Source organism: Triticum aestivum, chromosome 3A, assembly GCF_018294505.1.
Source record: "Triticum aestivum cultivar Chinese Spring chromosome 3A, IWGSC CS RefSeq v2.1, whole genome shotgun sequence".
Taxonomy (NCBI): Eukaryota; Viridiplantae; Streptophyta; class Magnoliopsida; order Poales; family Poaceae; genus Triticum; species Triticum aestivum.
In genome coordinates this window covers 398926668-398936609 of record NC_057800.1, presented here as the reverse complement: position 1 = coordinate 398936609, position 9942 = coordinate 398926668, and the positions used below count along the sequence as shown (strand labels likewise).

Here is a 9942-nt window from a genome sequence, read left to right as displayed (position 1 = left end):
GGATATGCATGAGATTTAGCAACATATCAAACATTATACTCCTCATATTTTTCCCACAGGATTTTTAAAGGAATCTTTCTCAAGATGAAGATGATGAACATTATCGACAAGCATATACAAGGAGTCTCATCAAGATAATGATGCTCAAAAGTACAAGCTGTGATTAGAGGGAGTGTTAGGATTAATTAACTAGTGCCAATTAGTGGGTTAATCCCTGCTTGATAAGAACCATCAGCACTTGCCTTTTGGCAACCATTGCGACGGTTGGTCGCATCCCTCTGTACATACGCCTTTTCATAAGCGCCTCTTCCCCGTGTATAAATATCAACTTCATCAATAACGACATACACATGATTCATTTACATCTCTCGATTTCTACTTTAAAAATAACAAAGAGAAACGTTAGGTGGTATACTCGCCAAACCAGAAGTTGTATAGATTACAAACTGAAATAAAAACCATTACCAGTTCCCAGGATTATTACGACAAGCCATCCAACAAAAGAGCAAAGAAGAACCTTTACATTATCCCGCTTTCTTGGTGTCGAAAGTGGAGTGGTGGCTTAGGGATCCAGACTTATACACAAGTAGTAATTACAAAGGCAGTGAGAGATTAAAAACAATCATAGTGCTCGACGTCAAGGCGACTTGATGGTATGCCAGTGTCATGAGGCACGCAAGAGTTCCTGCAAACAAGAGGCAACACTTCAGTGTCTCAATTAAGTGCGTGTGCAATGTGAGGCCAAACCTGGTGCTAAGAAATATGCTTTTAAGGTCTTAGAATCAGCTCTGACGTTGCGCAAGGCAATTCTAAAGAAAAAAGATTGGGTAATTCAGCAGTCTATTTCCACGTTTCAACAGACTCCAGGAATGTTATCCCTGGGGATGTTTTCTTGGCACGAAAATAAATAGTGAATATCTTTGCTTCGGTGCTACTCCCTGGGTCCTGATTAAATGTTACGTTCTTAATAATTGTGTAAAGCTTCAATGACTAGGTGCGAGACAAAAAGCATTAGCTTGCTGGATTTTACATTTGTCACTCGTGGCCTTGTGACAAACACCTTCATCATTATTTCTCTTATGTGGTGCCTGCCTACACCAGAACCATATTACAACATGTAAAAGCTAATACATAAAACTGTAAGTTGCATAGTGTTTAGTCAAGTCGGTGCTATACTCTGCGCTGAACCCCCCAAGAGGAACAAGTTCATCGTTTACCATAGAAATAAATCTTCAAGATACAAAAATTGCAACCATGTAACAAAGACAACAATACAGAAACAATCATCTAGTTACTCTCATGAAAATAAAGAGATCGAACAACTCTAACAGAACCATGTCCTAAAAGATGGCAAAATTCATACAACGTATTACGCGCATACATACCCAGCTCACTGCAAATCAAACCTGATTTGCAACCAGCCCCAAACCAGGAAATGTTATGGATGTGACTGTTATATAAGTGGTAACATGTTCTCTTTCACTAAAATCCATTCAAGTGATGTAAGCAGGTAGTGGTAGACTGGTAGAGGAAGGTAGGGGAGTGGAAATAGCGGAGGAGTTTGATGCCCATCTAGCAGCAACCAAAGTTGTTTATCGGGAAGTAAATTTCAGAAAGCAAAACCTTAGTTATATTAGTTTATTTATGACATGACTCTCCATGGTGCTTGGGTAGTAACATTGTTATCTTATTCTGCTGCTCGGTAATGTCATCAGAGGCTACTCCATACCTCCATGATACAGCGACTCTACTAAACGTCCTAAACGCCCTAGCTGCACAACCTGTCTTGACAACATGACCACACTACCGCTGCCACTTCTCTTTAGCTGGGCTTGCTAGATTGCAAACTAACAGTTCACCACTAGCAAATATCAGTCAATTAATTTAAGATCAATGCTGGCTAGCAATATATCTTTTAACTACTTAAGTTGAAAATTAGTTGCATACTCATAAATGTGGTGATTCGTTAGGGTTGTTTTCTGTTTACCCGACATGCCAAGCACCACTTCGCTGTTCAAACCAGTCCATCCTTGTTACCAGAGTCTAGAGAGCGATCATGGAAGGCAAAACAACCAGACTAAAGGACCTTTAAAACATCAACCAGTGTACTGTCTCTAATTACTCATTCGAGTTTCCTGTAAGAGACTTAGGGTTATATTGTTCTAGCTCACAGTATGAGATGCATGTGGTTCTGCATGTTGTAGAATATAGTAGTTTACTTCAATTGATCGTTGGCATAATTTTTGCGGGGCAGAGTCTGATATGCAGTAGAGTCAAAATAAGATCAAAAAGGGAAGTAATGCACAAGACTGACTGGCTGGGCCATTTTCAGCTTAACAATCACTCGGAAAACCCTCGGTGCCGTGAACGCATTAGTGAACCTGAACATGCAGTAAATGAATGATTATTTACCAGTACAGTTCAATAATAATGACATCAGTTTGATAGAACAGCATGAGATGACCAACTGATGCTTGACTCGAGAAATGAACTGAAGTGTGGAAGCTCATAATTCTTGAGTTGTGCAGCAATAAAATAGTAGCCTTTCATTTTACACTGCAAGGATCATGGTTCACAACTAACAACCTTTCATTTGAAATTTCATTCACATTTTTGTACTTCTTCCATGGCAGCTAACTCAAATTATTCAAGAATTATACCCTGTATCCCTGTCCTACTGTCCAAGGTGTTACATAGCATTTTACAGCTTGTATTCTTCAGTTGCAAAGCTACTTTGCCACAAGCAAGCATGCCTTGACTTGATTCCAATGCTAGTAATGAAAGCAGCTGAGATATTAATTAATGACCGCAATACCAAAAATTATATTTTGTTTGTCTGGAAAATATCTTGATATTAAAGGACTATAGTTGGTTATGGAAAATGGAATAATAAACAAGCAATAAAAAAGGTGAAATGCAAAAAAAAAGCAGCAGTTACGCGTCCAGATATAGCGCAGTGCAATTGTAAACAAGAAATTTAGTTGAATTCCACTCTGTAGTTACTGAAGCTAGTCAAAATTCAAAACAGTTGGCACTAAACCAATCCAAATTACCACCAACGACATCTAGTCTTTAATATGTCCATATCCTTCCAACCTAGCACTATAAAGCAACTATAGCACTACCAGTCTACCACCACATGGCATATGTGGTAAGCTATATAAAAAAACCAACATATCGAAGCAACTATAGTACTAGTGTGCTACTGTGAATTGAAAATCAAAGAATCATTAGAAAGTAGAGGCTCTGTTCTTTTAAGGTACAAGCAAGCAATAGGAAACAAAGAGGCATGATATATCAGCAGTTCAGCACTAGTAATACCTTGTTATAGTACTACGAGTCGGCCTTGGCGGGGCATTCGAGGCTGGCGTTGAAGTGGCGGGCGGGGAACTTGGCGGAGACGGAGCCCACCTCGAAGACAAGCTCGTCTCCATCGGCGCGGATCCCGGTGATGGACCACCAGCGGAAGAAAGCCCTGACGCGGATGCCGCTGAGGCCGGAGATGCGACGGTCGTCGAGGTGGCCGGTGAGGTGGTCGTTGAAGTTGGCGAGGTAGCTCCCCGCCGGCAGCACGATGCGGCAGCTGGAGTCCAGGTCGACGGCGAAGTCCCCCGAGCCGGCGTCGAGCGTGTACCCGCGAACGTTGGCCGGGAGTAGGCCGCGCGGGAAGCCACGGAGGCGGAGCTCGTCGTAGGCGGTGGCGGTGGGGGTGGGCCCGGAGGCGTCGGAGCGGGCGAGCGGGAGGAGGAAGGCCGCGGCGAGGACGGCGGCGACGGGGAAGACGAAGAGGGGGCGGGATTGGGAGGGTTTCGCCATTTCGGTGAGCGAGGCCTGGAGGGGAGGGAGACGTGGAACTGTGGAAGAGTCTGGAGTCGCGCCGGGAGGGGTGGCTCATAGTTAACCAACACGCGGGCTTCTTTCCTTCCTCATGCACACAGCCGGTAGTTGACTTTTCCTTTCACTTCTTTGCCTTATATACCCAGAAAGTTTTGATAACGCTTTATAAAGCAAACCATCACAATCACAAGGTACAACATAAATCCACATACACAAAGTAGCACAATATAAAGTACGGGAGGGTTCTATTGAGGTTCACTTCTTTGCCCTTTTGGCCTTTTGCCAAGGGCTGTTTTGATTGGACTAGGGGTATAGCCCCTTCGATCCATATTAGTTGTATTAGTGTCTAGAATCCATCTATGATAAATATAAGAGTATTATAGTCGAAATTGACAAATCCGACTGATAGAGACAAAGATGTCCCGTCTTTCGATGAGATGGTGGTTATCATTTTGGAGGAAGTCGACTTTGACGATCCGACTACAAACGTGCGAGGATGTCGCGTCTTAGCAATCGCTAAACCAACTCCGAGATGTTATTGACCACGCCGAAGCACGATCAACCTGACCGCGAAGATTTGTTTTCTGTAGAAAAACGAAGAACAAGCAAGAAACTAAGATTACACTCTGGATATTGCGAATATAAGAGGAAAACTTTATTGATCAAGGTGGGGTTCTGTGACGCCTTTGTCTGGTCGTTGAACACAAATGAAATACGCGAAGTTTTAGCTATGGCGAACTTTAATCTAAACAAACTCAAAGTCTAAATGATGCCCTAAGGGCTGTATATATGAAGGAGAGAGGAGGGATTTCGTGGCCCTTGGAGAAGGGGTCTGAAACCAACCCTGTCGGGGATATACCCCGCGGTATGACCCGGCCGGAACTTGGCGCTTCATCATAACCCGCCGGAGGATTGGCGACTCACAGGTCTAGCAGTTCACTGGTGTGACGACTCACGAGCCTGGCGACTTAATGATGGCCCCGACGGCGGGTCAGACGAATGACAAGGGCCCAAGGCCCAGTAGGCCGGCTCATGTTATTGTGGGCCGGCTTAAGACGGAATACATGAGGAGTATTTCCTTTACAAGGAAGCAAGACCCGTACTTGTATCCGACTTGTAATAGAGAATAAGTTAGTTCTAATCCTACTAGGACTCTACATGTAAGCCGCCCCTTCAACATATATAAGAAGGGGCAGGGCTCCTCAAAGAGGGACAAGCAAGAAGAAAATAATCTCTAGGGCTAGACACAAAGAGCCGGCTTACCGGCGACTCCCTCATGATCATAATGAGACCTGGCCACAAACAGCATGTAGGGTTATTACCGGATGATGTTTCCCGGGGCCCGAAGCTGTCTAAACCCTTGTCTTGTGTTGCGTCTCTCGATTCCGCTCAACCTCTCTCAAGCTACCACATAGATGCGTTGGCCTCGCGACTAAGTCCTCGCACTAAGGACATCTGCCGTGACAATTTCACGACAGTTGGCGCCCACCACAGGGCCTGCGCACGGTTGTGTTGAGTTCTTGAAGGGATTTCTTCAAAGGATCGAGAAGTTCACAATTTTTTCCGAATGAAGAATAACCGGTTCGAGAGGATATACATCAGCTTGAAGATTATCGGTTTAGATTTGCAATAGGTGAGATTTAAAGTTCAGAAGAAATTAGAGTTGCTCTCGAAGATGAAGCGGCGATCCGTCGAATCCAAGGGTGAGTCGATATCTGCCACAGCGGCCACCCTGCGAGCTGAAACAAAAATCAGCCGCCTCCGTATTGATTTTCAGCGCGGCCTCGTGCCGGCTCTGTTTTTGGTCTCGCCGGTTGTACCCACTCCATCTCGCCCGCGGATTCCGTTCTCCGCTCAGCCGAGTCACGCCCGCTAGTTACGCCTGCCCCTGCTGACGCGGATTCGATCCGGTCTCGCTCCGAGTCGCCTCCGTCTAGAGCCGTTCCCACCGTCACCTCGGTCTCACCTCTGCGCCAAGTCGCCACCGCGAGTTTCCCTCTTCAAGGGGCCCAGATGTGGATCGGTCAGATCGACCACGACTTGGACTCTGCTATCGCTGCTTGAGCAGCGCCTGGCCTCCTGCGCCACCCCGGGCCAGCTCCGCATTGGCCTTGCCATGCTGCCTCCGGGTCAAGCTGACCCCGTGCCGCCTTCACTTGCTACGGTCTGCAAGCTGCCGGCCGCCATTGGGGTTACCTGCCGCTGCTGCTCCCTCGCTTGGTCGCATCGCCGCTGTAGGCCTCCGAGCCATGACAGGTTTCAACTCCTCTTCTGCCCAGGCCACACTCGAGCCGTCCCCAAGCAGAACTCAAGTCGCTGCTGCCTCTACAGCCGCGCCGGCTCGTGCCTCTAAACGACTATGGTCGGATGCTTCTTCTGCGCGTGCCACCTTGGCCTCCTACCGCTGAGCCGCCGCCGGGTCAATCTCTTGCCTTCGAGCCTCTCCGTGTTAAGTCGCTGAGCCGCCGCCGACGGGCTGCCGGCTGCGCTTTGCGCTTCCACCTACGCTGCTGTGGCCCGCGGCTCCGAGGCAAGCTTGCAGTGCTGTTTTTGCTACGTTGAAACAACCGGGTCACCTCTGCCTTTGCTATGGTCCAGCATCGAGCCGTCTCCACTCAATCTCGGTTGAGCCGCCACCAAGTTGAATCACCGTTTAAATTGCCATATCACCTCTCAAGATGATGAAGACCCCTGACGATGTGTTACAATCTTATGGTGTGACTCTAGAAAACATCGAAGATCATCAACTTGATTACTTAAAATATTCATGTGCTGGCATCCGAGCAAGGGCAACAGAAACTAAAATGGCACGCGTCATTGCAAGATGCACTTGGTTCTGATAATGTAAGACTTCAGAGGAAAGCTCTGCAACTCACACAAATACCTACTGAATACCAGGAGAGATAGGAACGTCACTGCAAAAAACAGTCTTCCAGATCAACTTATACATATCGCATCTAGCGACGATGCTAGAATCCAGGAGGCCGCTTAACGTACCTCCGTCGTCGATCCGCCGAAGCCCTGTCGGCCTGCTTGGAGCTTCGTCAGTCTGCCGCTGTTGGCAAGGCTGCCTGCCATTGGGCCGCCCACGGTTTTGAGCCGCCTTGGGTTCGTCCCGCCGCTGCCATGCTCTGTATCTGAAGCCCGTCCACACGAGCTGATTTTTGAGCGCTTCTACTACAGCGGTTTGATAAGACAGAAATGGTAGAAGTAGAGAAGGCAGGATGGCCAAGTCAAATTTAAAAAAATGCTACAGAGTACCTCTGGTTACTCGCTTCAAACATGAAGGAGCGCACGCCGATTGCACAGCCAACCAAAATATCAGGTGCTCTTTGCCCTATCTATTTTCAGTATATATTAAATTGTTTGAGAACAATTACACTGGTATGTGATATTTTTTCGCAGGACCATTATTTATTACAAAGGTGTCACCAAAGAGCGTGCGCCAATATTATTTTTGCGCTAGCACGTTCGCGCCATGTTCTGGATGGATACGTGCGCAAGTCGCCGACCCCGCTACATCAACACACACAACAGACTCGTCGTCCGCATCCGTGGCTGACTCGCCCGCACCCTTGCCGTTTCCAATGCTGCGGCAGACTCTTTCGTGTGTGCCGGCTTACAACACGGGTGCCGACTCTCTCCGTTAGCGCCGGCTTACAATGTCGCGGACAAATCAGGTGAAATCCATCCAGTCAATTTTTATTGATACATTTTATTTTCTTCGAGAACAATTACTCTCGTTTGTCGAGTTTCTTATGCAGAACAATTCTCCATAACAAAAGAGGCCATCAAGCTATGGCCCTTGCCTACACCGGACGGGTCAATGGACATGGTCAATTATAACCCATCGAGGTTCAACATATTCCAGCAATCCACTGGCCATATCATGATCAAGCAAAAAGAGTCTCAAGCCAACTCCTCGAGTAGTCTTAAGACTCGGGGGCTACGATGACATGACTTGGTAAAGCATCGTGAGATTCAAGACCCCGGGTCATTGGGGGGAAGATAACCCGGTCCCGGAGGCTACCGCCATATTGGTAAAAATTTAAAGGTCGTCAAAAAATTTCCGGCTCACAATGATACTTCGGTTTACAACCCGGATCAAGGTAAACCTGTCTCCCACAAAGCTTTGAAGCTCTAAATATCCGGTTTGAACTTCTGGTTTAAAAAGAATTCATCTCTCGCAAGTTCGAGTTTTCAGAAAAATTATAGGGACCAAAGAGAGTTTGTTACACAGCACAACTCAAACACAGGCACCCGGCGAGCATAGCTCAGAAATATATCACTTGGGGGCTTCCGGCTTATTGAGCTAAGCTATGATTACCCTTTAATCTGTCTCATATCCACATTTACAGGTCATTTGGGGGCTTCCTGTTCAAACATAGGTCGTATTCGAACCAAAGAGAACATAGCTGTCGGTACCCTCTTGATCGGCACAATGCCAAACTCACTAGGGGGCTTCTTGACCGTATTCGAATCATAGCTTAACTCCTTTTTGGGTCCGACGTGGATCGTATTCGAATCAGCGTCGTTAAACAACTCTCAAGGTCATTTGGGGGCTTCCTATTCAAACATAGGTCGTATTCGAACCAAATAGAACACAGCTGTCGGTACCCTCTTGATCGGCAATGCCAAAGCCACTGGGGGCTATATGATCGTATTCGAATCTTAGCTTAACCCCTTTGGAACGGTTTTCTGTTCGTATTCGAATCAGAAGCCTCAAAATTTTTGAAGTCTCTTTTTGCAAACAATTTTTTGGATTTTACTTGAGACTTTTTGATCATATCTGAAGCATATATGAGTGGTTTCTATTTAACCCGGCTTGACTTTGGACAATAAGTCGCCAGTATATGACAGTCATAAACATTTCGAGGTTTTGGCTTCTGAAGATTGGGTTATCACCCTTACTGCACAGGTATCATAAGCCGGCAGTATGATTCAATATCACAGGATTTGCAGAACTATGACTTATATTAAGTTCAAGCTCATCATCAAAATTGATGTTTCAAAAGGGGTATCCATTCTGGATTTTTTCAAAGGCTATAAGCCATTGGGTTATTAAAATTCTGGCTTACCATGAATGTGCATTAAGTCGCCATCGGCCAAGAGCTGCCGAGTATTTAAACTCTGATTCACATCTTTCATAGCCAAACTTGGTTGGATTGTCATTATGATATTGAATGATTCAAATTTCAAACCGGGTTATTCAAATCTTTAATAGCCAACATGGCTGGATTTTTATTATGGTTATCAGTAACTAATATTATGATTGAGGTTTTCAAAGTCACTTGAGCGCAATGGTCATGATTTTCTCAATGGATATGATTTATTCTACAATGAAAGTAATAGTCCCGAGTCGCTGCAGGCTTACGACCGACACTTGGGGGCTACATTATTCAAATTGAGATTACATCAAATATGCAAGTCCCATGTCACTGCCAGCATGCACCATGGCACTTGGGGGCTAATGCAAAGTCATTTTTTGCTTCCACTTATTGAAGACCCGACTCATCACATTTTAAATGAGCCGGCCCTTGGGGGCTACCAATTGCTCCTGTCGAAAGATCTACTATTATTCAAGCCCCATGGTGGAGATTACATCATATGATGTTATTATCAATGAATCATATACAAAGTCCCAGCTCAGTAACATCTTACTGAGCCGGCCCTTGGGGGCTACACGTTGTTGTTCAAAGTTTACATGATCATATTTACAAAGTCCCTACTCATTATTGCATAATGACCCGGCCCTTGGGGGCTACACTGGTTGAAATTTTTATGAGTATAAGGCAATTACAAGTCCTTGGTTGCAGCAAGCATGACAACCCGGTACTTGGGGGCTACAGGTGATATGCATATAAGGGAGGAATAACTTCAAATTCTCAGTTTTGAGCAAATCAGGTATTATATTATTATCGAAGAAATCTGCAAAGTTATGACCCGGCATCATCATAAGATTAACCTGGCATCAGCAACAATTACATGATCCGGCATCGTCTGTTTTATAATCCGGCCATTTTGGTAATGATAAACCGGCAAGTGTTACATCTTCAAGCCGATTGAAAGTCAGATGAGTTTTTCAAGACCAATATTTTTAAGCCG

General features: G+C 45.6%; 1 protein-coding gene across 1 annotated transcript; it reads right to left on the bottom strand.

Moving 5' to 3' along the window:
- Window positions 1-307: 307 nt before the first annotated feature.
- On the bottom strand, window positions 308-3872 carry LOC123061405 (uncharacterized). The gene is made up of 2 exons (XM_044484496.1): window positions 3322-3872; window positions 308-685 (listed from the first exon to the last, which is right to left on the bottom strand). The coding sequence occupies exon 1, from the start codon at window positions 3814-3816 to the stop codon at window positions 3334-3336; it is 483 nt and encodes a 160-aa protein (XP_044340431.1). The 5' UTR covers window positions 3817-3872; the 3' UTR covers window positions 308-685; window positions 3322-3333.
- Between the last annotated feature and the right edge of the window lie 6070 nt (window positions 3873-9942).